General features: G+C 37.0%; 1 protein-coding gene and 1 long non-coding RNA gene across 4 annotated transcripts; one reads left to right on the top strand and one right to left on the bottom strand.

Annotated features, from left to right (window-relative positions):
• On the bottom strand, positions 1-27,951 carry PIK3CA (phosphatidylinositol-4,5-bisphosphate 3-kinase catalytic subunit alpha). Of its 2 annotated transcripts, XR_003250424.1 has the most exons (22): positions 27,752-27,951; positions 18,929-19,342; positions 18,451-18,660; positions 17,550-17,800; positions 15,598-15,843; positions 15,196-15,281; positions 14,483-14,588; positions 13,465-13,617; positions 13,228-13,362; positions 12,200-12,324; positions 11,753-11,834; positions 11,128-11,292; positions 10,591-10,694; positions 9,466-9,637; positions 9,022-9,128; positions 8,468-8,589; positions 7,714-7,792; positions 7,257-7,427; positions 6,674-6,791; positions 6,359-6,510; positions 4,958-5,658; positions 1-4,420 (listed from the first exon to the last, which is right to left on the bottom strand). XR_003250424.1 is itself a non-coding variant. In XM_026045448.1 (21 exons), exons 2-21 carry the CDS (start codon positions 19,278-19,280, stop codon positions 5,388-5,390), a joined length of 3,207 nt encoding a protein of 1,068 aa, XP_025901233.1. In that variant the 5' UTR covers positions 19,281-19,342; positions 27,752-27,951; the 3' UTR covers positions 201-5,387. The 2 variants fall into 2 exon arrangements, 1 of the variants encoding a protein (XP_025901233.1); XM_026045448.1 differs by having other exon boundaries at positions 201-5,658.
• On the top strand, positions 5,509-23,687 carry LOC112952570. 2 transcript variants are annotated; one of them, XR_003250426.1, is made up of 3 exons: positions 5,509-5,630; positions 5,983-6,114; positions 23,123-23,687. It is a non-coding gene; the product is annotated as an uncharacterized LOC112952570 (long non-coding RNA). The 2 variants fall into 2 exon arrangements; XR_003250425.1 differs by lacking the exon at positions 23,123-23,687 and having other exon boundaries at positions 5,983-6,242.

The following is a 27,951-nucleotide window of genomic DNA, read 5'->3' as shown; positions in this document are numbered from 1 at the left end:
TCCTTCCATCCCTCCCACAAATGAAGACAGCTTGCCAAAACCTGGGACAGCTGATAAGAAATACAGGAGTATTAATAAAGAAATTGAATACACTGAGAATCACAGAAGCAAGGCAGAGGCGATTGCAGCTATGAATATACCTGTTTTGGCCCTCATGGATTAACTGAAGAACAGTAGATTTAAGATTCTTAGGAGAAACAGATGCTAATTCACTGGGCTCTCTCTAACTTGAGCAGTACAATTAAGTCGGGCTTCTTTAATTGAAGTACTAGAACAAGTCCCTAACTAAATTTATACAGTTACACTGAACAGAATAGTTCCTAAACCAGTTTATACCTACTGGGGAATCAGCACCAGAATTTCAAAGGGAGTCAAGAGAACATAGTATATTTTTGGCCACCTTGTTGCTGAATGAATACTCAATCACAGACAGAAGTGATAATAAGGGCACTTAAGACACACATTTATACAAACAACAGAGCTAACTTCAAAGTACGGGCAGGGAATTACTTCAGTTAATCTCTGACAAAGGTTTTATATCGTACTTTTATTTCCTTCTTATCCTTGGGCATGGGATGAGGGAAAGAGTGGAGAAAGAAGGATCCATTTCTGGTTTGGGTTAGGAGTGCTAATACAGGCAGACCTCGTGTTTTTTAAAAATGTGTCCAATGAAGCTCAGAAGTCAAAAGGAATACTGTGCTGCAAATACTGTATTAACAACAACTACTTTTCCTGAGTGGGCTTCATGATTTTACATCCCATGGAAGATTTTAAGAGCACAGAGCTTTCTTCAACCTAGCAAACAAAAGAAGTCCTGGAAGTCTTAGCCAAAGTAACTACAGAAAAGATCACGGTCACCCTGAATAAGCATGCTGAAAGGGCTAGTTAATAAAGGAAGTTTTCCAAATAAATTGCCAAGTGTTTAATGGGGCAGCTAGTAAACATTCTTCTTGTCAAGAGAACAGCTTTTATACTGATTCATACAAATAAGCAATTTGGGCCTTTTAACACACATGGAGTTTAATTCTGATTTCACATGCTATCATAAATTCAGAGCAACTTAACGAAGTCAGAGTTATATCAGCGTAAGTGAAATCAGAATTTCTGCGAACCTATAGAACTGCTTATTGCACACAAGCAAAACAAAACCCCTATATATCCAGGCTTCAGTGGACTTCCATAGTTAACACAGATACAAAATACCTAAATGATCCACTGCTGGTGTAGTGAGCTGCACATTTTGGACAGATAGTGCTTTACTCCAACTGAAACAACTTTCAGCATGAAAAAAAGATACAAATTCATTATTTGTATGAAAGGTGTATTGCAAAATTAAATTGGGATTCCACAATCTGCAACACAATGTCCATAGCTATATAACATTAACAAAAGAAGTGTGGTGGTTCTTCCATTCAAGTAAAAAGAAACATGGAAGTTAAGCAAAAAAGAAAAAAAAATCTTGGAAGCAGCAAAATACAATTTCCTCTGAAATAACACACCATTTGCATTAACTTGTAGTATTGTTGAGATGTCAAGGACATCAAAGTAATAATTTCAAGTGGCTTTTTTTTTTGTATTTTTGTTTTCTGAATGGGTCCAGCCCAGGTCTGCAACCTGTACAGACATGCAAAACAGTAGGGATTTACAATTATTCATCATAAACACTAGAACATGCCAGTTATAAAATGACAAAGCAAAGAAAATACCTTCAGTTGTTAACAAACTTGGGCTACTGACCACTATAGGGCTATTAACATTTTACATAAAATGGAAAGTTGAAAAACAAAACAAAACCCCAGCAACTCCAAAACACCAATAGGAGGGTCATCACATACAAAATTTTCTACATGCTTGGCAATTCCTACATTGCCCTTAATATGCAGGCTTATATCTCCTCCACAGGATGCCAAGCTATTAACAATTTTGGTTTTATTTAAACGCCTTTTTTTTTTCTTTTTAGTTATACTGAAAGTGTTTTTAACCTATGAAAAATCTACTAATGCACTCTTTCAGAACAGAAAGGTGTGCATGTGTAAGTCAGTACAGGCACCTTTTAGGAAAGCAAAGAATAATATTTTCGTGAAAAACTAATCATCAGCACCCTGTTTCATCATTAAATCAAACATAGCTTCACAGTTGAAAAGTTACTGTTTTAAAACTTGTATTTCACTAAATCACCATTATGTAATGGCTCTTATAGTAAAATGTATGGCCCAGCCCTGGGCTCCTTGCTCTCGCAGACCAGGAAAATACAGGTTTCAGTTCAAACTCAAACTGAAGTTAGTGTTTGGTGCTGCCGATTCTCAGAATAAAAAGGAGGAATTTTCTAATTTCCTTTTAAGTGTCAATAGTTTAAAAATTATTAAAAATGTAAATTCCACACAATCTCTATAAAGTTCTACAGCTCAGTTACAAGTGTTTTCACAGTCTGCAAACAGATCTTCTTTCTGAAACCAAGAAGAGATGACATCCTCTCATTTAAACCAATCTGACTCAGTAGTAATTCCACTATCTTCAGGGAAGTTACATCTGCACAACACTGGTGTAACAATGTATTTAGGGTAAAATGCCTTGTTTTCCTTTCTGAGGGGAAAAAAAGTATTTTTTTTTTTCCCGCTGAAAGATTTTTTTCAAATGTCCATCTTGATTATGCTGAGAATAGTTGCTTAAATCCCATTCTCTTCTTGTTTTTTTAAAAAACACTTCAACTACCCCAACTCAAAATGTCTCTGCATCATTATGTTCTTTTCTTCTAGAGCTTATGTACAGCATTTAGTTGCAGTAACTTTTAGAAACAGAGCCTGATTCCTTATACCTTTCAATTTGTGCAAAAGGGTGCAAAACACTATATGCTTGAACTGAAAGACACACATACCCACACTTACAGAATAAATGACAGGAAAGGGCTAAGTACAAAGAAGTTGGGCTCATAAGATCCAGTAAATTTGAGTGGATCCTTCTGACCAGATTGGAAAAGGCTGTTTCTTACATGAAGAAAGTAAAACATGGTTTCATTACCAGATAAATAAGAATAATATAGCACTTGATGTGGCATTTGTATAACAACTCTACTGTTGAAGAGTCACAGCCAACAGGGTTTCAGATTTTGAACTAAACAGAATTTAAACTGAAACTAGGCCAGGTTTCAAAAGAGCTAAAACATTAGTGTGTATTGACTGCAAAGCAGTACATACAGGGGTAAATGTCTTCTAGAAACTATGACCAAAGTTAGGAGGAGTGAAAAAAGTCATGTGAACAAAAAGGCCTATGTAACAGTCAATAAAGAGTAATGGGAAGTCTATTGGACTACTCCAAAATGTTTAGTAAAACTAAGGAAATAAAACTTCACATTCCCTATACTATTCTTGGAACTTGGGTAGTTTTCACAAAAGCAGGTTCCCCCCTCTCCAACACTGTCAAGTATCTGTGTGTACAGAAATTAACTGCAGAATCTTGACTATGAAAGTGTCTTGAAAGAGTAAAGTCTTGGCTTTACAATCCCCAAAGTTTTTTCATAATGTAATTGATTGCACATTTAAAAAATATATTACATTTTGCTAAATGAAGCCAACCAGTCATTACCTCATCAGTACAGCCTGCACAAAGTACAGTTTATTTATATACTTATATGCTAATCTAACACCAGCTGTCAGCATATTTTATATTACATGTGGTATTGCACTTACTGAGTGGCACCTGTGTGTGCTTGCTCTAGACCTTTGGAATTCACTCCAAGTGCTGCAGATCTAGTAAGTTTAAGATGTTGGGGTAAATATCACCCTCAGAATCATGGGTTTCTAATTAAAAAAAAAAGTTTAATAATCATGAAAACAGTCCTACCTGAAGTTGTGCATAAGGGCAATCTGAAATTCTCAGTATTCTGGATAGTTTCAAAAAGTGGTGCCAATTTAATTGATTGCACTCATCATACTGTGTTAGAGGACAACAGCTACATTTACAAATATATATTAAACACACACGCACGCACACAAAACAGACAAAGCTATAAAATGTCAGGTAACTCCACATGCTGTGAGCTAGCCAACATATTCGCCATATGCTGAACTGCTTATTGATCATACTGAAAATCTATACTATTTCCAATGTATTGGTTACTGGATTAAAGAACCACTTCCAAAGGAGGAAGAAAGAAGAGAAATGGTGGACCCAAAGATCGAGGGTTTAAACATACGTTCTTTGAAGAGTCAGCATAAAACTTCAGTAACGTAAAGAGTATTGCCCAAATTTTTTTGAAGAGACTTAGGCCAATGCCACGTCTGGCATTTTAGTGGGTTTATCTCCCACTCCTTTAGTGTTACTTGTGTCCTCTTTCACTAGGGTTGAATTTGGTCCTAGGAGTTTATCTGGTCACCTTCAGTGACATTAATGGAAACAGGAGTCTTGGACAGATAGAACTGGGCTGCAAAATTAAAAGAGTGAATATGGGACAAATCATGTAAATAAAGAATATATATTAATAATAGTTCCTATTATATAAATAGCCTTTATAAAAAAATAATCTTTCAATAATTTTAATAACTCACCTTTCTTAGGCTCTGGAAAACATGTATGAAAAAAACCTATTCAGTTCAAGTTAGATTAAAGCAAACCTAAGATGAACACTACAACTCTTTGTTGCACTAAACCCAATTCTGACCGTTCAGTTTCCAGCTTAGTCAGTTCTTTTGGGATGAGGGGGACAAGAGTTTCTTTTTGAAGGTATGGATTGCACCCCTAAAAACACTGAGCAGAAGAAACACCATACTGAATGGGCCTATTTCCTACTGCTGTCAGGAACTGTGCAGACGACAGACCCAGAAATCAAAGGGTCATCTACACCCCATATACGTTAATGCCTCCCAGCACATTTAAAAGGCACTGTCCCCTCACTATTATTTTTAGATCTTGAGCTTAAACTCTTTCCCTTTAAACTATGCTGCATTTAAAAAATACTCACTGTCACTTGAGTTCTTTCCAATCTTCTCAATCCAGCATAGTCTTTACCTGTTGTATCAGGTACATGTAATGTAATACATGATGGACTCTCTCATGCTAGCACGATTTTCTTTGTCTTTCTAATTTACCCTATCAAATGAAAAAAGGAAACATTCTTCCCAGTTTACCTTTTTGGGCTTAAGGCATAACATGAAGTCACACATCATACTAAAGCTTAATTTTTGAAGTGTACAATTTTAGTGCTATCTGAAACCCTGTTTTACATCATTTTTTGACAATTGTCTGAACAGTTCAACTCTTTTCTTGCTGTCAGTTTTAATGCCATTCATGGTTTGTGCAATTCCTATGCAACCAGTCTCTGCTGCTAACAGGTTTTAACAGTGCAGTACCCCAAGAGCGGGCAATTAGTTCGTGTTTTCTTTGCTTTCATTTCAGTTCAAGGCATGTTGCTTTATTGTGTGGAAGATCCAGTCCATTTTTGTTGTCCAGCCACCATGGTGAGCATCATTCATTTGCTTCATGAAGTACTCGAGAGCTTCCTGCTCAGTTTTGTCCAATGCAAGAGTCTTTCGGATGTAAGCAATATCATCAAACGACTGCAGTTCTGGCATTCCTGAACCAAGCATCATGGAGAACAGATTTATGAAGAGATTGGCATGTTGCCGAATTGCTAGGTAAGCCTTATAGCACATCTCCTGAAACCTGTAAAAGAAAGAATTGACTCTACTGATTGGCCTATTAGGCGTGTATTTCTTCTTCACCTCCAAGAAAAAAAAGGCTTTAAGCTTTTTTAAACACAAGGCATTTGCTGTGTTGCAATACTAGATGAGGATGCAAGTTTATCCCCAAATCACCAACCCAAGTCAGACTAAAGCAAAAATTAAAATAATTTTATTAAAAATATTTTTAAAACTGTCTTTCCCTTTTTCTATACAACATCATAATTTTTAGCTTAAAAGTGAAATGTCTCCAAGCTAATCTCTGAAGAGAAAAGTAACAGAAGAGACTAAAGCAATGACTTTTCAGTTCTTTCCTAGCACATCTTGCAGAATGTCCCAAGCTACATGGACCAGCTGCAGAGATGGTATCACAGAAGCTACAGGAAAGAGTAGATGGTCAAGTGACCAACAAGGCTACCTACCATGCAGCAAGACACTGGTGAGTACAACAGATACTTAAATATTCTCACTTTATAAAGTTACACAATCTCAGGAGAATTTTGTTTTAGCACTAATAGGAAAAAGTTCACTCTTTGTAAAACACCTATTCACATATGTGCTGAAATGGCAAAGCTGAATTCAGATAGTTCACCATTATTAAAGTGCATTTTAGGTACCAAATACTCTGAAAGTTAGATGCTTAATTAATAATAATAATAAAAAAAAAAAAAAAAAGGACTTACCTTTCAAACTCTCTCGTTTTGGTACATTCTTGGGCTCCTTTACTAATCACTATTAAAAAGTCTTGTGTTAAAACAAATGGCACACGTTCTCTTTTATAACCAAATTTTTTCTTCTTGTGGTCGAGGAAGTGCCCAAAGTCAATGTGAAACAGCTTGGAAGGACAGAAAGGTTTATTAAAATTAGTAATTCCTCACTTAAACAGCATCACAGTAAGATTTACTCATTTAGTTTTATTTTGGATGGATCTTTAAAATAAACTCGTATCAAAGTAAGAGATGACATTAATCTTATGCCCTTGCAAAAATGTATCTTACTTGTCCATCATCTTTCACCATGATGTTGCTATTGTGGCGATCACCGATGCCCAGGATAAAGGTTGCAACGCAGTAGCCAGCACAAGAACGTGTAAACAAGTCAATCGCTGCATCATACCTATTGAAAACAACAGGAGATATTTTCCTACAGATATTTAAATATTATCCACGTGAAGAAATAACATTTTTAGGGAGGGCCCAACTTCAATTATCTTTTCTCAATGAAGTAAAGAGTTCCTGAGCTTAATTACTGAATCACACAAAGTTAGTAAGAAACTGTCTTTTTGAAAACACACAGGGGTCAATGTGAAAATACACATCCTGATGAGCTGATGAGCTACTGCTAAAATACAGACTTTAACTGTATCTTAATAGTTCATCTGCCTCCAACTGCAGCTTTACTAAGTCATCATGCAACAAACTTATTAAGAGAATTACAAGCTGGATGGGCTACTAGACCAACAAGACAGCAGGTAAAAATACATATGGATATAATTTCACTCTTGATAAACTTCAGCTTTCTTGAAGTTTCCATCAAAAAATTAATAAATGAACAGGAAAAACAAACAACAGAAAATCTCACATTTCTCCTTTGTTCTTGTCCTTGAGCCACTGATGTAACGTATGGCTGTTGAACTGCAAAGCACCTTTTAAGCCACCTTTACACTGAATCTGCATGATCGTATGAGAGCTCCTCACTACCTCAATAAGTCCCACGCAGTCACCAATAGACAAACAACCATAAGGCAACATCCTGAAAAAGAAAGTTGATTTTTATAGAGCAAACCACGCTTTATGTTATACAGAACCTTTGTATTAATTGACTTGAATGACACTGACATGTTCTAAAACTAGGATCTTCATTTTATAGAAATCAGTTTTGCGATCTGAAGGTTCTAAAAAAAAGTTCTAAAACACGCTTTAATGTATATAAACATACTTATACAAATGCATTGGAATTATTATCCTTGGGAGAAGTAATTTCTAGTAAAAAAACAATACAAAAAGTGTTAAGAACAGCATTGCTTTAGAATGCTTACCGAAGATCAAGACCCTGATTTTGCCAGATGTTTTCCATGATTCTGATTATCTGAAGTGTCAGCATGTCTTGACGCAAATCTGGAATAGCCAAATACATATAGAGATTGCAAGCTTCCTAACATCAGAACAGTAACACATTGCCACATTGTATTTTATTTCCTCCCCACAAAGTACTTCTAAAGAAAATAAGGCTTGCCGAATTTGCTGTAGGTTTTGCTCTCTCAATAAATAAAAGTAGCTTTTAAATTTTAAATAGCTGAGAATAAATATTTCTCGTAGTGATTTCAAAGTTGTTTAGTATATACACTAAAAAAAATGACAATGTAATTGTCATCTCAGCCAGTTATATTATTCACAAGTATATTATTTACAAGACATTTTCATATATGAAAAAAGTATCAAATGATATCATGTCCCACATCCATAAACTCATCTTAGAAATATCAGACAGGTGGAAATTCACATACTTCTCATTTCAAAAACAGCATATGGAAAAAATTTTTGAAGTTTTAGATTTTTTTTTTTTAAACAATAAAACTCACAAAAATATTGTTGGAACATTTCTACATGCCTTTTAGAAAAATACTTATTTGTTCATGCCTAACTGTTCTGGAAAACAAAATCATTTTGTACAGATCTTTTTTTTCTTCCATATGTGCATGTCATATGCTCAGAAAAAAATTCTACATACTAAAGCTAGGACAATAAGTGTTGAAAGAAACATGCAGCACTTGGAATACTCTTTTTCCTTACCATCTCCATTTTTAAAGATTATCTCATTATTCTGAAATAACAATTCAGACATTATATCTGGGTTTTCCCAGTTCAACCACAGAGGCCTTTTTGCAGATGACATTATCCTGCATTCCTCAAGCCTACCAAAAGAGAAAAAGTTGTATGAAATAAGCAGTTTCAGGCTCACAATATGTTTCTGCAGTATTACTATATTCTCCTGGTTTCCTTCCAACTCTGAACTACTTACTCTGAGTAACCCATAATCAACCACTTTTGTTTTCAACCTAAAATTTAAAAGGCTAAAATTTAAAAGTGTATTTTATTTAAAATACACTAAGTATTTGCTAAATCCAGTAGAAAGCCTGCCTATACTGTAAGTTTTCCTTTGGCCCTGTATGTTCTTTAAAAATGGAAAACGGACTGCACTTTGTTACCTTACAGAATACTGTATTGCTCTCTAGTCTGTTAAAGCATTACACTCTTTACAAATTAACCTGCTAAAAGTTTTATTCAGTTAACTTTGAGGATACTGACTTAACTACCTGAAGAAATTTCAAAAAAGGTGACCATACCGAAGATTTCCCAGTTGATGAGCAGGATTAAGAGGAGAGATAAAGCCTTGTAAAGCATCCATAAAATCTGGTCTCCTCATTTGTTCCACAAGAAACTTCATCTGCACCTGATAAATAATCACGTTCAGGTCTTTAGAATACTGGTTATATATAAGCAAAAGTTAAGATTTCAACTTTATTTAAAGCACAGTTTTGTGCAGGGCCAACACAAACAACTCCACTATATATTACTCAAATTGAAACCATTAGCCTTAGTTCTGTTGCCTTAAGTAGACAATGGCAGTGCACACAAAATATTACAGTCTCTAAGGTATTATACTAAGATAACATACTATCTATGGAAGTGAACAGTATTTGTACTGATTTAGTTAACCAGATAAAACAGTTGCAGTAATTCCTACCACTCCAGAGCTACAGTTTTGGTATATGGAGAGCTTATAATACCTTCTGGGTCTCATCTTTTTTTTCCTGCTTGAGAATATCTGTGAGGTTAATCAACTTCTCCATAGCCTCCACCTGCCTGCTCAGATGCTTTAGGTACATTCCACACGCTCGACAATAGGACTCCAGAAGTAAACCAAACCTCTGGCTTACAGTTTTGTTGTGCATTTCAGACCTACACAGAGAGGAAGAATAGTTAGAGCTCAAAGACAAGGCCACTTGCAGGTGCCAAAATGAAGTTATACCCGTAATCTCTTTCTTTAGGTTGCTTACAGATCTTTCTCACATAGGTAGCTCATGTTGACCTCCTGCAATTCATCTTATTTTAACTGGACTAACCAGGCTCCAGAACCCCCTTGACTCATTCTGCACAGTTTGCTGGCTTTTTCCTTCTACTGCCCATCTCATTCTTTCCTGCTTTATCTTGTTCTTCTCTACTTGCCTTTATTCAAAGCCTGTAATTTTTCAAAGACTAACCTACCTGAGCTAAGCATGGAATCGGGCAACTTCTTTTATTACCTTGACCCTAAAAACCCAGCATTTTTAAATGAGATGAGCATTTTCAAATGAGATGAAATCCAGTAAGGTTGATTTATACTCAGCCTTGTCGACACCCGGAACTATAACAGGCCAAGTTATACTGAGTACTGGATAAGGAAGGAACCTTGACATATTATAGCTAGCAAGCTCTGTTAAGTCTTTAATAAGCATTTACGAACTGTACTTTTTCAAATTGTTATCACCTGGGGAAAGAGTGGCTTTCTGTAGACCTCAGCTGTTTGCAAAGCATTAAGGTGATAGAGCCTTCCATAGAGAATTCTGCAGAGATGGGCATTCCACGCTTTTTTTTTTTTTTTTTTTTTGGCTTAATTTCAGAAATAACTGTTTTAGCAATAATTTTTTTTTAAAAGCAAAAATAAAAGTCCAAACAGGAGAAATTTGTCAAAGGTAACTAGCTAACAACATGTAAGTTTCTAGATATCTTAGCTGGATTCTCTGCTTTTAACATAAATAGCCCTTTTTTTTTTTTTCTTTTTGTAAGGGTAATTAATATTTCAAGCATTTGTAGGAATTTATCATTTACAGCTTACAGGAATCCCATCATCACTTAAAAGATATTAAGCTTACTTTAAATGCCAAAAGAAGAAGTGTCCTATCCTTTGATTGGTCAGTGCCTTCTTGAGTAAAAATCTCACAAGTTGATTATCTAAATACTGTTCATATTTCAGAACCTAGTCAAGGATAAAGAAAAATAGTAAAACAATCAGCCACAGACATTACTTTTTCTACGAACAATACTCAGAGATTAAGACCATTAAAAATACAGTTTATGTTTTAAACAGTTTTTTAATACATAATAGCTGATGTTGGCATTTGATGCTTGCTTTACTGATACCAAGTATTTTAATCTCAACTTGCTTAAAATTTAAAACGCTTGTGCTCGTGCTCTGCTGTACTTTAGGAGAGCTGGCACAGCTGCTCTCCCAGTTAGTAGAACAATGTTACATCTCTGCAAATTTTTGGCATTTTGCTACATTATCTGTAGTGCAAATACGTTTCACAGATCCTATTGTGTACATATTGTCTTTTACTATATTTTCAGAAACCTCTGCTGTTATCAGATATAGTTAAGACATTACATTTACTAACGTATGTTAAAATTACCTGTACCAGCTGGATCAAGTATTGTGAGAGTTTGTCATCTGTCAAGTACTTCTCTAGACAGCGAACTGCGAAGGCTCGCACCATTGGATCTGGGTAATTACAGTCCAGAAGCTCCATCGCTTGCTCTGGCTTGATTGGAGGCCAATCTTTTACCAAACAGTACATCTGTGGGCAAGAAGTTCAGGCATATGTCATACATTCCTAGCTGTCATACAGACCCATTACAAGATAGCACTAGACAGAAACTACTTCTCAGTAGAAGCTGCTTACTTGCTAGCCAGCTGTAAGTTAATTTTGCTATTCTATCCACTATGAAAAGAATCAAAACAAAACCTCATATTTAATTATAAATGACTAATCAGCAATACACCAAGAATTCAAGTAATATGGCTGAGAGAAAAGTGTGAGATTAGGAACAAAATCTCCAGATCTTTCTGGACCATACACAAATGATTTCATACAAAACCAGACTGAACAGTCATTTACAGTGGCAACTTGAATAATCTAAATTTTCCTTCAATATGTTGTACACACATAACTTCTCCTCAAGTTCCCCGAATTTTCTTCAAGATGATGTGATTTAAAGCTTCTCCAAATTTAAAACCTTTTTATGGTGGTGTGTTACCTGGGCTACTTCATCTCTGGAGTTCCATTTAACAGATAAAAGCAGTTTGGGTAGAATTTCTGGGATATTTACACAATAGTGTCTGTAAAAGAGCAAGAAAGTTTAGATATACAAAATGTCATTTTTCTTTGACAGCTACCTACTACATCCCTTCAATCTTGTATCTTTTGCTTCCTCTGTCTGCAGAGTCCATTAAAATCCTGAAGTGATACATAGTAAGATTACAGGGGAAACGTATAGGGAAAACATAAGTTACTTCAACAACTCCTCTCCATGGGTTTGTGCAGTAATTCACACAATTCTACACACTTCAAGTGCCTTTTCTAAAGCACTAACCCCAACATTACAGCATAACAAAAGGAAGCAGAACTCAAGACCATCATGACAAATTTGGAGTGAGGTCTGACTGTGACAATAAGGTCTTTTTCTTCATTTTTTCCCAAGTACCTGTGGCTCCAAAGAAAGTCCTTCTCTTGCTCAGTGATTTCAGAGAGAGGATCTCGTGTGCATATAGCACGTAGTTGCTCCTTGTCGCTTTCTCTTAATTCATTATCTCTAGCTATTCTGTTACTCTGTAGAAAGAAACAGGCACGTGAGCCTCCACACACTTCACACTGTTGCCATACAACATATGTGAAGTAATATATTTTAATAGTATAATATTGCAGATAATATTGTTGTACTCTTCTACTACAGTGTTTTCCTTCTTCCACCTTCCACACCTTCAGCAAGCTATAGTATCTCTCTTCAAGTCTCTCCTGTATTTACATAATTTAGTTACCGGATACTCTGATACAAGAGCAACAGAAGCTCTGGGTTCACTGCAAATTGCTCAGTACCTCAAGAACAAAGGCATAGTTGGTCAAAAATTGGTTTTACACTCAAGAACAAGAAAATCTCTTACAAACTTGCAATTACAGTGCTTTTTAAGAGCACGTATCTACAATTAAGTCAAGTTAATGCAGTCCAGTTCTTTAACACCGATATTCTACAGACTGCTTTTCAATACCTTCAGCTCTCTGCTGTCCAGTTCTAGGTGATAAAGATAAGTTTTCAATGGTTTACGTCCTCATCTGAGTTACAGCAGTTTGCCAGGAAACCAGATGTCCTTAAAAACTTGCTATGAGCCTTGCAGTTTTCTTCAGCCACAACCCATATCATAAGCAGATACCTGACTGTGATGGACTTCCCTTAAGGTATCAAGTAAGTGGATATGAATTAATTACGCAAAAAATTCTAACTATTTGCATGGTAAAACCATCCTCTTTGATGTGCTTTGGTTGGTCAGTGAAACATTAATACGTTTTACTAGTACTATAAAGGAGAACACATTGCTCACTTTGCTAAACCAAACAAAAATTTGGTTTCCTCTATTACAATAAATCAAGATACATGAAAACATTTTCCTTATTATTAACATACTTTACTGAAATTTCAAAGTATTTTTTAAATCTCAGAAAGTGAGTTTGCCTTACCAGCCCTGCATAGCTGTAGTTAAACCCTAGTTCACGAGATATAGTCCAGTTGGCATGTTCTTCAATCACCGTCATATCCGGAAACTTCACAGGATTGCTAAACCAATCAAATTCCAGCTCTAAACATGGAGTTTCCTACATAAAGGAAATTTAATTATTTTTCTGTGGCATGATACAATTCAGAATATAATGTGTTCTGAACAGTCCAAAAGCAGAAGCTTGCGTGCAAGTACTTACTTTATTTGGATTTGATCCAGTAACACCAATAGGATTCAGCAAATCCTCCAGCCCATGAGGTACTGCCCAAAGATTCAAAGCCATTTTCCCAGACACTAAGGTGTCTGTGTAATCAAACATATTTATATTTCCCCATGCCAACGGACAGTGTTCCTTAAAGAGATTAAATGGTCATTTTTCACTTTCATCTATTAATTACAGCACAGCAGTGTAATTTCAAAGAAACAGATTAAAGATTTTTTTAAATGTAAATATATATATTCATGGTAGCTCAAAGATTTACATTTACATTTAGAGACATACATCTTTTGATGTGGTCGATTAAGTGGCTGCTTTTAAATTCCAGCCGATAAAAAATGAGCAAGTCTAACCACAAACATAGAAGTTGCCAGCCATGCTCTGAATGAACTTGTACTTTTTCAAGCAGCCTCAGGATGGGCAAGGAAGCAGCAGCAACAGGATTCAGGAAAATAACACAGTAAATCTTGCAACTATTAACACCACATCAGTTGATCAATTTAATTTGGCAGAGAGAGCACAAAATTAAAAAAGCAGGGGTTATGTCAGAAGTACTGCTGTGTTCCTTTTGGTAACACTTGTTTAGGTCCACTTTTCTGTATTCAGTGGTACATTTGATATGTGAAATTTATTGTTCTAAGGCATCAAAAACTGTGGAACAACATCCCTGATCTTAAAGTTCAAAACTTAGCTCAAAAGATTTAACTTTGATCATTTTGTCCTGTGATACAGTATAGACATTATTTACAGTGTCAAACAGGTAAGGTTTTCTCAATAAACCTTTTCAATAAAATAAACCTTCATAATTTCTCATAACAACGAAGTGGTTGTCAGAATATTATAAGAGAAAAAAAAATCACTCATCAGATTAAATCTAATCACATGTAAATCAAAAATGTCACCAAGCCCCATTTCTAGGGCAGTATTTAGTTACTATTTTCCCCACACACAACTGAAGTAGTTTTGCTGGCTGCTGCAATAAAGCTACAAAGTATTTTACCTCTTTAGCCCCTTTCCGGCCTTTAACAGAACAGATTGAGAGGCAGAGCCGAGCAGCACGTGGAAGATCAGTTATGTACATTTCATACGACAGCCACTCATTCCACCTGTAACATTTAAAAAGCAGAATACAAACAAGTATTAAAGGAGAGCACTAAAGACACCAGAAACCAATCAACTGTTACCCTAAAAAGCACATGCTATGTTTCTACCTGAACTGTAACTATCTAAAGAGAATGCAACCTTACTGAAGAAGAGTCCCTGCAATATGTCTGGGACCACATTTATTATCCTTGGGAATGAAAAGTTCCCTGAAAAATTCCTTCTGGCACCAACGCTGTTTCAACAGCGTAAGTTCACTCAGCTTTCCAGCCGAGGAATAGGAAGATTTACTTAACTCACTTTGACGTCTGCAGCCCCCACAGTATTAATTAGTAATGATATTGGGGGTTCACAGACAACTATGATTACACATGTGAAACAGATCTACTCAGTAAAGACACTGATCTATTACATATAATAAAGACAAAATACTTGCATTTTAATTTAATTATTTCTAAATATAGTAGCATTTAGAAATGTTCTTAGAAAACTTACGGCAAGGAATTCCCAGTAAGCACCTCTATCTTAATGATACTAAACACAGCCTACACTTCTTTAGTATTATTTAGGATGCCTTGGAAGTCATTTTTTTTCTAGTCATTCTTAGTTTACCTGGGATTAGAACAAGGTACTCTCTGAGTATTCACATTGTCACACAAAGGCTCCCCTCCATGATAGATACCTGTTCGAACATAGATCTGGAAATAACATGCCGGTATTAGTACAGTCTTACAAACATTGCTGCAAAAATAGTTTTCATTCCCATCAACATATACTACTGATTAAAACGTATTACTCTTACATTTCTATCAAGCAACCCTCCTGCAAGAGCAGCAACAAAAACAACCCTCTCCCGCAAACCCAAATCCCTTCATTCTCTGCAAAGTGTGAAGCACAGAATATAGGCCTGCCCTTCTGGGAAAGGTGCTTCATTATGATTGCACAACTAGTTCTTGAAAATACAATAAACAGCTGCTGGAAATGATGTATGATTTCATGCAGCATTTGCCTCACCTTGTCAATGTCTCGGATGTTCACATTTACATAGGTTGCACACAGGATTCTTATTCTGAGAGCACTATTTATAGACCAGAGGGATTTGGCTGTAGCTTCTCCATTCATATAGGGTGTAGCTGTAGAAATGCGTCTGGAATAAGATGGCATTGTAAAGGTGTCCAGGGGCAGCTGGGTATATAGGCTCTCTTTAGCCATCAGCATCAGGTTAGGCATGCGACCAAGCATTATACAGCTTCTTATGTACTGCAAGGAAACCAAAACTAAGCTCAGTAAGTTTTAATGGTACACTTTTGGTAAACAGTGCCAAAAAGCAGTCAGGAAAACACGTTAAAGAGCTCTTAAAGAAGTCCTTTTGTGAAGGCTCTTTATGCAGTTTCAGTTACAACATTCAACAATTTACATAATTTGCTGGATAGATCATGCTGTAGCACCTCGTATAGATTTTAAGATATGAAACAGTCTACAGCAAAGAAAAGGTGAACTGGAGGAAGAGAACAGAGTTGGCTCTTATCTGTTTATCCACACCACGAATGAGATGTGCCACGGAAAGGAATGTGCAGAACACACACATGCATTGTCTGTCAATGCAGAACGACAAGTCGGGTTCCTCACAGAGCTTCTCTGCTCAGATGCAGCTCAAAGAGGCTGCTCCCTCTTTTAGGCTGTTCCTAGGAGCAGTTTGGCTGCTTGTGCATACCAAGCTGCTGAACTAGTCTGCCATACTGACCTAGAACAGGTGTCTATGATACTCCTGTTGACAGGCAGAGAGCTAAGGTGAGGGGCAGGGACACTCATTTTTCATTCGTTTGCCTTATCAGCTTCAGCTCATCACTGATCTTGACTGACTCTTTCATGTGAATCTGAGAGCTTTTAGTTTTGCAACAGGACTACAAAACACAATGCATTAAGAGGTAATGCATAGTATTTAGTAAGCTCTTCTGCAACACGGTACAGGTATGTGGAATCACAGAATATTTAAGGTTGGAAGGGACCTCTAGAGATCATCTAGTCCAACCTTCCTGCTCAAGCAGGAAGAATCCCCCTGAAGAAACCGTGCAAGCTCGATAGGTCTAGTCCTCTATCCCTAGGTAACCATGCAAAGCTAGCCAGGGATGCCTGCCCTGGCTCGCCAGCTCCCACAGTTGAGAGGATCTTTCCCCATTATCCAGGGTTCTCCATCCCCATTGCTTTCCATCCTCATCTTCCCCAATGCTTTGTAAAGTAGATTATCAACCACTTTAGACCAAGGAATGGAAGCTATTTATTACAGCAATACAATCCTCCAAGAGGAAGCTACAACCATGGGCAGGAAATCTACAGGGTAACATTGTTACCTACCGCACCAGAGCTGCTCAGATGCTCTCCTGTGCCAGCAATTCAGCATCAAAGTCACAGCACTAACAAAGTCAAGGCACTGGTTTTGAGCGACAGTCACTACAGGGATTTAACAATCTCTTAGGCAGTACTCGAAGTTCACTACTGCTGAATCGCGGTCAAAAGTTTCACTAAGATAAGCACCAGGAAAACAGAGTCTGCCTTTTTCCCATTCTTGCAGAGGGAAAAGAATTTTTTTTTTTTTTCATAATTTAAATACTGATCAGAGTTCCTTTTGCATGATATCAGCCTCATTCAAACATCATAACTCTTGCTGTAATGAGCCTAGGTTGTTTCTGAAAGCATCTGCCACAATCTCATGTCTAATGTTGGAGATCAACTTCCACTTTATTCCAAGAAAAGTTACACTGGGACAGTTTGCATTGCTTAGTCTTATTATAAGTATAAAAAGCAACAGGGACTACGCACTAGCCAACTAATTTAAAGACAAATACACTAACTTCTACCTTTCAGATCAGTTTAATGAAAATGAAATCTGAAAATTAATCACTTTCCTCTCTCACAAGGTTCAATTATTTCAGTGTACTTCAAAAGAAATCCATGAGGTTACTCACCTTATACTGGCTCAGTGGATATTTTTCTAGCAAGTACTCATCACAGCCGCACACTTTTAAAATATACTTGCCCTGGTACTCCAAGACGCAGAGTTTCAGTTGTTCTGAAGACAGCAACATACTCCGTGTCTTCTTCCTAATTGCTTCAGCGATAACTTGCTCAGGCACACAGTCATGATTGATTTTTAACGTGTACTTCTGCTTATCGTTATTTGGTGAGACTATTACCCATATTACCACTATAATTTGTCCTGAAATAAATGTGAAAATATTTTAAGTCTGCAAGTCACAGCATACAGTTCAAGAAGTCAACAAAATTGCTTGCAATATTACTGACAAAAGTAGCCACAAGGTAACTAGAAGAGCTCCAACTAGCAGAGTGGTAATAACCTCTGGAAGGAACTACGTCCATTCTGCTTATTTTTTAAGCAAGTGCAAATGAGACCTCTTACCCTTTTCAACAGAGAAAGTATTGAAAGCTTAACAAGCTGCTTCTGTCCATAAAAATATCTAGATTTACCAAATTACATTTCAATATTTAAAGAAACTACTAGAATACCAAAAAGATGCAATTACGAATTCCGCTGATTTTCTTTTGAACCTATGAACTACTAAACTGTCTAAGCTTAGTAAATTACTAAATTACTAATAAAATAAATTACTAAATATAAAATATAAATATAACATATGAAATAATAAAAATTACTAATAAAATTACTAATAAAATACTAATAAAAACTAATAAATCATTGCTAAACTGTAAAAACAACTCAATGCGCAAGATGTTGATCTAGTATACTAAATATACTACATAAAACAGTTGTTTACCAAAGTAACCAGCTGCACTCTTTGATATCAACCACTGAAAAGGCACTATGTTTCTACAGCAAATATTTGTTACCTTTATCTAGCTTATTGTATATGTGTTTGGGTAGCTCAGGCGAAGACTCTACATTTGGAGGACAGACATATAATGCTCTACTATGGGGTGCATTGGCATCTCGCAGATCCACTGCTTCTTTGCAAACATTAAGAATATTTCTTCTGAAATCTTGCACTTCTGGATCCTTAACCATGTCAAATTCACAGACAGGCATGCCAATAGCAAAACCTATAATATTGAAGAGGCAACAGGAAATAATTGTAATTGATATTTAAACTAAAGCCAGAGAGTTCTTGATGACAGAGATCCCTTAAGCAAAATGTAAACATGCAAGTGAAAACTAAAACATTTTCAGAATCACCCCAGAACAAGTATTTCTAGTTGACAAGTCTTTAGTACAGCAACACACATGTTCTGTCAACTAACAGGGAAGAGGTACATTTTAGCATCTGATTTTAGACACAGATTAACTTTGTTTAAATACAGATCATCTCACCTATTTCTCTATTTAGAATCTTTTCTTCTCTGTTACCTACTGGTTCAATGACTTTTAGAAAAGGTTGAAAGAGCCGCAGGTCACAAAGTCTCCGTGTTTCATCAAAAAATTCTTCTCTTTCTGCCTCCTGGGTAACACTTACAAAAATGTAAGATGATTCGTCTTGAAGGAGCTGATAGAGAGGGTATTTTCTTGCTTCTTTAAAGAGTTCATGCTTAATAGTTAGTAATGTGGCCTCACGGAGGMATTCTAGAGTCACTATCATTCCATTTGGTAGAAGACACTCCACGAGGATCCGCGGTGGCATCAAGTGGATGCCCCATAGTTCACCAGATGATGGTCGTGGAGGCATTTTTTAGATTTCTGATAATTCTCTAGTGGAAAAACTTCAAGTAGTAATTCGTATGAACGAACCTAATTGAAAACAAGAAATTTAGACATTAAAATTTAAACTACACACATCACAAGGAATTTTAGATATAACTTCATATATCTCTTACAATTTTAGCAGAATGTTAGAACAAAGAAAAGAACATATCTTCTAAGACCCGTTGCCTTTGCTAGATGCCCTGGATTTCTTGTAATGAAACAAAGTTCTTTCCCTTCTGCATCCATTACTCTTAATTTTATAAAGCTCCCCACAACCTTTTTTCCACAATGGCCCTATACTACTTAGTCCTTCTCTGTTAAAATCATTCAATATTTTTGATAAACCTTGCCACCTTCTTCATACCTCTTCCAGTTTTACCATATTCTTTCTGCAAGGTGAAGGGAGAACCCCCACAGTTTCACAGCATTCTCAAGGAGCATGTAGAAAATGCATTTACATGGGGACTTAATGTCTTCTGATGCTTTCCTAATTATTCCTATTAAATTTGCTTTTCTGATTACCACAGAACATTAGGACATTTTCATTGAACAATATACCACAGACATAAGTTCTTATTCTGGAGTAGTAAGTTATCTCAGAGGCCCTCATACATTATTGAATATGCACTTAGCCCATAATTTCATTCAATTCAACATTTATGGTATCACAGAGGGAAACACTATCTGACATCCAGAGAGCAGGCCAGCTTAGCTCCTTCATCAACCGCCTGCTCTGAAAGCAGAGCACTAGAATAATGACCAGGCTACTACTAGAAAAATCACTCTTGGGCAGCTGCTTAAAGAAGCCTCTTATGAATGTCCCCCTAGTTTAGTTTCTGTTCTTTAATAATGGAAAAGAAAAAAAAAATTCTAACTTCACAAGCCCTTTTGTCTCAGAGCTTTCCAAATGCTCTGTGTGTGGGGAAGAGAGGATGTTACTGCTTGTCCTTTGCTCAGCAACTGGGGGAAGGAAGCCGTGACTCTCAGCTCCAGGCTTCTATTCCTTGTCTTTATTTAAAGGAAAAAAATTCTTCCCAATATCTCCAGTACTCGCTTTTTCTACACTTCAGTTCTTAAGCACTGGAATGGCAATGCTATCTTCTCAAATTCACTGCTTCCTAGCATATTCAGAATAGCGACAGTGCTCTAAGGTACCATTGCTGGTTTAGCAAAATGCTTTTCAGCTCACACCTCATATATAATTAGAAGTGTTTTTGCTGCTATAAAGAGCTGACTTCTTTTTAAAAAAGAGTTTAGGCTCTATGGAAGCTATTTTACTTTCCATATTGATGCAAGAGTCTCAGTGAGCAGATGCTGAAATGGAAAGTTCGAAGTACATTCAGCATCTACAAAGAGCCAAGCCTGGAAAGCTCCCAACTACAAAACTCTATACATGAACTAAAATAACACCAGTCAGAGCAACCTGGAGAACTCTGAATTACTGATAACTGGTTTTGGTTATGGATACAAAGAAACAGACAGAAGGCTAAATAGCATCTTTTTGATCAAAGCATGAAAGAGTGGCCCTCCCCATGAAGCTGAATCACATGCTTCTACTCACATTGCTTAATTATGAGCACAGGCAGAGACGCATCACTGCTAAGGCATATACCAGAGTGAAAACAAATAAACAAAATAAGAACATGCAATTCTAAGAACTTTTCTGTCCATGCAGATAGACAACAATAAAATAATGGACCACAACCAAATTAAATACTCCCAGTACAGACAGCTTATTCCAGCAGTTTTAAGTTCAGTTCCACAATCCTGTTTAGGTTTCTCTGAACTGGTGGTTTTAAGGCCCAATCTTCTCCCTGCCCCAAGCAGGAGCTACCCTTCCTCACCATGCTGCTCCCTGAATCAGCTCATTAAAGGGTCCAGTGGATTAAACTGAAAGAAAACTACTCAATTTTCCTCTTCAAGGGACAACCTCCCCTATTTCAGCTGTCTTACTGAGTCCACCATGGAGTCGGACGAGCACTGAGGTCTGCACAGGGATGGAGCTGGACTGCTGAGCCAGTTCAGCCTCAAAAGTTGGGTTTCCAGAGCACTTTTATCTTCTCTCCCCACTAACAACTACTAAAAAAGAAATGGAGACAGGGTGGAGGACACATGAACTAAGTCTTTTCAGACTGTCTTTTCAGAATAAATTTAAACCCTTGGCTTTTCTAAGAAACACCACCAAACCCAAGCGTTAAAAAACAACTCAACTCTATTCCTTTAAAGACGGCTACAAACAGGCCAAAGGCCACTCCAATTTACACGGCACTCTTTCCAGAGCAGCTTTCATTTAAAATTGGAAAACAGACCATTTGCTGGGCCTGTGTATGCAATCACTCTGTGCACATTCATTTTGCTTGTGCATGTAAGCACGCCTCCAGGGTTTGGATTTGAAAAGCAGAAACGTAAACAGAAACGGTTCTGAAGTACAGTTGGCAGCCTGTGTTTCTGCACACTTTCAAAGCTGGAAGGCTGCCTGGAATAAATAGAGTCAATTATGTTCTTTGACAGTAAAAGAAGTATAATTTTAAGCGAGTTTCACAGAGATGTTATTTAGATCCGATTGAGGATACATACAAACACTTCAAACACACACTATAATCGCACCTGCAATCCCTGACCTTCCAAAACACCCTCAACGTTTTCTTTAAGAGAAAAAAGTTCTGCGGGTACCACGGATGTCCAAAAAGGCCATGCTCAAAGCCGCTTGCTGAACCATCATGATCTCCTAAGTGCATCTTCCATCACTAACCTCACTGTGCCTCTAACCTAGAGCTGCATGCAAAATTTAGCAGATACACAAGATGGGAGGAAGAGGGAAGTTATACTCCATACCTCAAAGTACAAACTCCTACTGATCCCCCAGATACATGAACTATCTTCCTATAGGATAGAATGTTTTGCTACAGCCAAACATTTCTTGAAAGAATTCCTTCCCCATTCTGGAATAAAGCTCTGTATGGGAGAAATTGAGCAAAAACTGTACCAAAGACAGACAAGATTGGTTCCCAAGCTTAGTTTGCTTAAACATCGCCATCACAGAAAGTACTACTTTGAGCTGCTGCATCGTTGTGATCACTCTCCAGTCCATATACTCACCACATAAACAGAAGATGAATATATGCATATATATTATATATATATATGCGCATAAATGACAATTTTCCATCTCTACCTTGGCAATAATGCTTAGGCACAGTACCCATACTTAATGAAACTTTGCATTGATCATCTGCATCCACAACCGGTCTAAACAATCACGATGCAGAAATAGTCCTTAGAACAGAAGCCACAATTTTCTGAAGCTTGGGAAAACTGTTATCTTCCAAAGTCTGAAGTCCACATGTTCTTTGTCCTACAATAGCCAAGACTATTGGAGTCATTTCTGCCATACTCTTAAACATCAGGGCCCTGTGCATCTACCACTCACCTTGACACTTTTTTTCTCACTGTTAAGTGTATGTTGTACACAAAACTTTGGCAAGAAGACTCAGAAACAAGAGTGCTGCTGATCTAAAGTTTTGCATATCTTGCAAAAAGACAGAAAGGACTGCTAGCCTTCAGTGTATCAGGAGTTTTCTAATCTAGATTATAAAAAGCAAGCAATACTAACAAGAACTTTTATGAACTCCTCCATTAGCAAATGTGCAGGACCCATTCCCTCCTAAGATGACACTTTTACATTTACCCTGTTGACAAATCAGATGAAGTGAACTGACTTTCACTAACCATAGATTCCTAACAAATCTTCTATCGATTTTATATACAGATATAAATACTATGGACATTTATGCTAATGATTTTTTTTTTCCCTTCTCTGTTTAGAAATTTTCTGTGAGCAGGTTCTGGAAAAAGGACACTCCACCCAGCTTGTAAAGCCAGCTGCAGTCACACTGCCCAAGTCCACAGGCCAGTCTAGGGAAAAGCATTTATTCTCTTTAGATGACTTAGCTTAGCAACAGCATTAAGAATCTCCAATTACTCTTCAGCCTTCACAAGAAGGAAATTCTTCCATCTATTATGCACCAACTAGACAAAATATAACGAATATAAGAAAGCAAGAAATGTGCTGAACCACTGCATTAAATAAACTGCATGCAGGATGCTTATGCAAAAAAAGTACATGTCCTAGAAAGAACTGTGAAATCGTGCAAGGCAGAAAGTCAGCTAAACTGGATTCAAAAGACCAGGCTCATACTCAGTACAACTTTACTAATTTACATTGAAGGTAAATTAGTTATTCAGTACTTAAAGTCCATTAGCTTTTCTAACTTTAAGAAATTTCATTACATTGTGTTCAAAGACAGGATATAAGCAATGGCTTATATTATTCTGGGTTACCTTCTGTAACAAGTAGTTGGACTTGTGTGTAGATTTGATTTCTTCCTCAGTTGCAAATTTCCTGTGGACTATTATGATTTTCTTCTGAAGAAAAAATATCCTTCTACTCATTACGCATTCCAGTTATGTTTATATGTTCTAGTTAAGTTTACTGTGCACTCACAGGTGGGTTAACTATTTGCTTGGTTCTCCAGACTGTGAGAAGTATCAACTACAGATATTTGCTCAATAAATAAGCCTTTTTTATTGTTGTTTTTCCTGTGGAATCCCCCAAAATAATTTTAAAAAGTAACAATTTTCCAGGTGCACGAACACTACTTTTCAGAATGCAAGATAAATATTCCATTTTGACTGCCAAATTTTAAACGTTTTAGAGAATAAAATATTTTATTCTTATCTGTAGACATGACAGTCCCTTCAAAACTCACCATAAGGAGAACTGGACAGAGTTGCCTGTCTATTCAAAGCTGCATGGAAAAGCAGTAAAACTGCCTCACACTAGATATTTTTCTCTACTGTCCTTTGTTCCCCCTGCTTGCCAAGCTGGGATTTTTCCAAAATCCAGAAGACTGGTACAAAAGCATCTGAAATTGTTCTCCGTCACAACACTACGCCCACATTTAAACAGTAGCAATACTGCTTTGTTTATAATAGAAAACAGGCTAAACAGATTATATTCTGGTTAATATATTTACTATGTAGCCTTTGTATTTTTTGCATACTACTTTCATCTTCGTTATTTCACAGAAAAGGAGCGGTTATTTTATTCTTGGTAGCTACTTTTTTTTTCTTAGTAGTTCTGAACATCTTTGCAGTGTACTAGACAGACCTACAACTGCAGCCCCATAGAAGCAGCTTTAGAAATACAACACTTTTTCCTGCATAATGAATTTTTGTCAGAAGGTAGCAAAACTAAGGTTTAGTTACCTACAAAGACATGGTCTGGCAGCACTTTAGAACTGTCTTCAACTCTGAACTTGCAAACTAATGTATTGTTTGAGGGGGAGGAAAAAAGTAAAAATAACTGAAAAATTTTAATGTCAAACATCTGAAATACAAACAGATTGGAGAATTTAAGAAAGATTTCTCACAGTCCCCAAATTGACTGTTGTTAGATCCTGAAGTTTAAGAAAAACTAAACCCTAGCATTTAGAAAGATGTTTTAACGCTGGATCAGTTCAAACGCTCTCGCTCGCCCTCTCGCATCAATGCAGGGACACTTTTTAGAACTTCACTCACTATCTGGGAACCATGAAAACAGGATCACGAGAAAGAAGCATTTGCAAGTTGTCGACGACCTCTACAACTCCCACTGTAACTGTATTTGTCCTCTAGGGATCCCATGACATAGGAAGGGCAGAATGTCTGTCCCAGAACATTTTCTTCCAGTTAGAAACAGTTTGGGTTTGTTTCTTTGTAAACAATGAGAAGCCTAAAGATAATAATTTTTTTTTTTTTTTTTTTTTTTTTTTTTTTTTTTTTTTTACTCCAAAAGCATTCAATAATTCTACTTCTGGCTTTACTTCAATAGGATAGATTTTGTGTTCATAGAAAATAAAAGTCATGGAGCACCATGAAAAACTTGAAAGACGATATATTCTCTTCCAACATTTCACATTCCTGCTCTCTCACACTATTTAATCCACTAGCCTGGCTCGACGTACAGCAGGGTGGGAAGTCTCCCATCTGACTATGTTCTAGTGCTCCTGAGCTCAGGGTCTTGCACTCAAAGTCTATCAAGCTGGCAACAAAATCTGACCAACAACTTATTTTGTACCAGTATAAATAAGTTATAAAGTTTTCCTCTGCTAAATATCCTTTTTTTAGTACTCTATGCGGGTGACAAATATTTACTATAAAGAGAACATGAAAAAGAACACACTGGAAAATGTATTCTCCATGCTACAAACACTAAGGGTTTTGATTTCTTCTCCCCCCGCCACACACACACATAAAATCCCCTATTGCTTTTGGAAATTAGTACAAGGCAACAAAAACAACAACAAAAATATTCTACAGTTTCTTTCATGAAACTAGATTAGATGGGTAAGAAATGTTAAAAATAAGTATCTCCACCCTAAAGAATGCTGCTTACTCCTCCTCCTGTTTCTTCCCATCCTCCCACCTTCCTGGGATATTCGGAACCCAGACAGTAAACAGGATCTTCAAAAACAGGAAGCGCTGGCACAGGGACAAGGAGCTGGAGCGGAGAGAATCCAGGTGCTCTCCTCTCCAGCCTGGTCTAAATCTCCACCTAATGTAAACACGTAGGCAGCAGAGCTGCAACTTGGTTAGCAGGCCGTTCCTGGTGCTGATCTCCCCCAGACTATTTCCCTCACCACGATCCACACCAGGAAGGGCAAGGAAAGAACTATAAAGCAGGGCAGTAAAATACCAGAGTTACTGCAGTTCTCGAACAGCTTTGCTTGCCTAGGCACTGCAACAGAGTGAGGTCAACATGCCTAGCAACATAGGGCTCAATCTACAACGCTCATCTCAGCAGCTCCTATGGATGAAGGGCACTAAGAGAAACGCCCCTGCACCTAAGAAAACTGAACTGAGTTTAGGTTAACTTCTGCTTACTAACTTACATTTAACTTCATGCAAAAGACCCACCCTGTAAGACTTTCCTTTGCTACAAAGAGAAGTCCCAAAAACATCAAGCTCAACAGATTTGAGGTTGCAGCAGGCTTTGTACTTCCCATGAAACCTAAGAACAAAATCTGACAGTAACTTTAAGTGGAGACAAAAATAACTTTCCCATGCTGAAGGAACTGCCTGAAATTAGACAACACACGAGCACCTCAGGAGATCAGGTCTTCTATAAGGGTCAACACTGTTTAATTATGATTAGTGATTATGTAAGCAGCTTGACTGCTACATTTAAGGAAGAGAAAAACAAGTTTCCCTGAAACTCCAGGCTCTTTTGCACTGTTGCTGTATGCAGTGAGCAGCTTAGCTCTTGCACTTCTGTCTGCCTTTGCAGGGTAAACTCCAAAGCAACAATTTTGCTTTTGAGACACTAATATAGCTGCAAGATGTGTGTTCAAGCAGTGCAAACAAACAGCCTTCACTGCAGCTAAATATGTCATCATGCCCTGCATGTTTCAGCCTGAAATATATAAAAAAAGTTACCATAAACTGTGACAAACAGTTCTTCTGCTTGTTTAATCAAATGTTTATCATTTCTGTATATGTCTGTTAGAAGCATTTGCTTTGCAAACCATATGTTCTGCAAGCGCTAAAGCATTGCCACAAGTATGGGCTACTGAGATACTCAGCTTGTTAATGATGCATCTCTTTTTATGCCTTAAACTGTTGCTCAAGTTGTTTCCCTGATGAGGTCACATACCAGAAATCTGTGCTTACTATATCTGAAAGAAACTGCTAATATTTGCCCAAACAGAAAATATTTACAAGCAACATGAACTTTCCAAAGAAAGTGACCTAAGCTCATAGGTATTTAAACAATGAGCAGCAGCACTGACAGAGTGATTAAAGGTTTCTAAGCATCCTTGCTTGAAAAACCACTTTTGTACCTCCAAAAAGTTAGGTCTGAGACTGCGGGACATCTAGCCTGTCACTACAGTCCCCTATGGAAAAGGAACCGTAGTGATATGCAACTTTAGAAGGACAGTTTTCCTTAAGAAGATAAACACACACAGAGGCTGCTGGATGTCAGTCACTGCTATTATAATAATTTTATACATCTGCAAAAACAAGGAAGTAATGTTAATACAAGGCTCTCTGGGAACAATCTGTTAATGTTATTGTAGATGGGTATATTCAAAAAGACATTTTCAGTCTGATTAATGAAAGATTATGAAAGCCTAGATGGCACAGATTTAATTTCAATATATAAAAACACCAATTAGGGAACTTCTAAAAATAATTTTAAATATAAATACATTTTAAGAACTTGTCTACATACTAGGACAAAAAGAAAGATTAGAAACTAAAATCACATTGTACTTCTCACATTGCAGTTCCCCATGATACTAGCCTGCCTGCTGATGTACAATGAAGGGCTTGGAATGGGGGTGATGAAAGAAGAGTTGAAGAGCTGGATCACAAAGCAATTTGCCAATACATTTAAGCAGAGTTTCCACTTACAAATAGCTTTTGTTCTCCTTTTCTTCATGTATAAGCTAGAATGTCAGCGTTCATTGGCTCCCATTTTCTTCCTCAATTTCTTTGTGATGGTTGTAGTTTTCCTCTATATGTTGAAATACTCTAAAGTTGGAGATATCAGAGAAGAAGGGAGAGCTGCTGAGCAATGATAGCTACATCAGTGCTTTATCCTCCGATGCAGA

Source organism: Nothoprocta perdicaria, unplaced genomic scaffold, assembly GCF_003342845.1.
Source record: "Nothoprocta perdicaria isolate Ctin4 unplaced genomic scaffold, notPer1 scaffold_4, whole genome shotgun sequence".
Classification (NCBI taxonomy): domain Eukaryota; kingdom Metazoa; phylum Chordata; class Aves; order Tinamiformes; family Tinamidae; genus Nothoprocta; species Nothoprocta perdicaria.
This window is presented reverse-complemented; position numbering and strand designations above follow the sequence as displayed.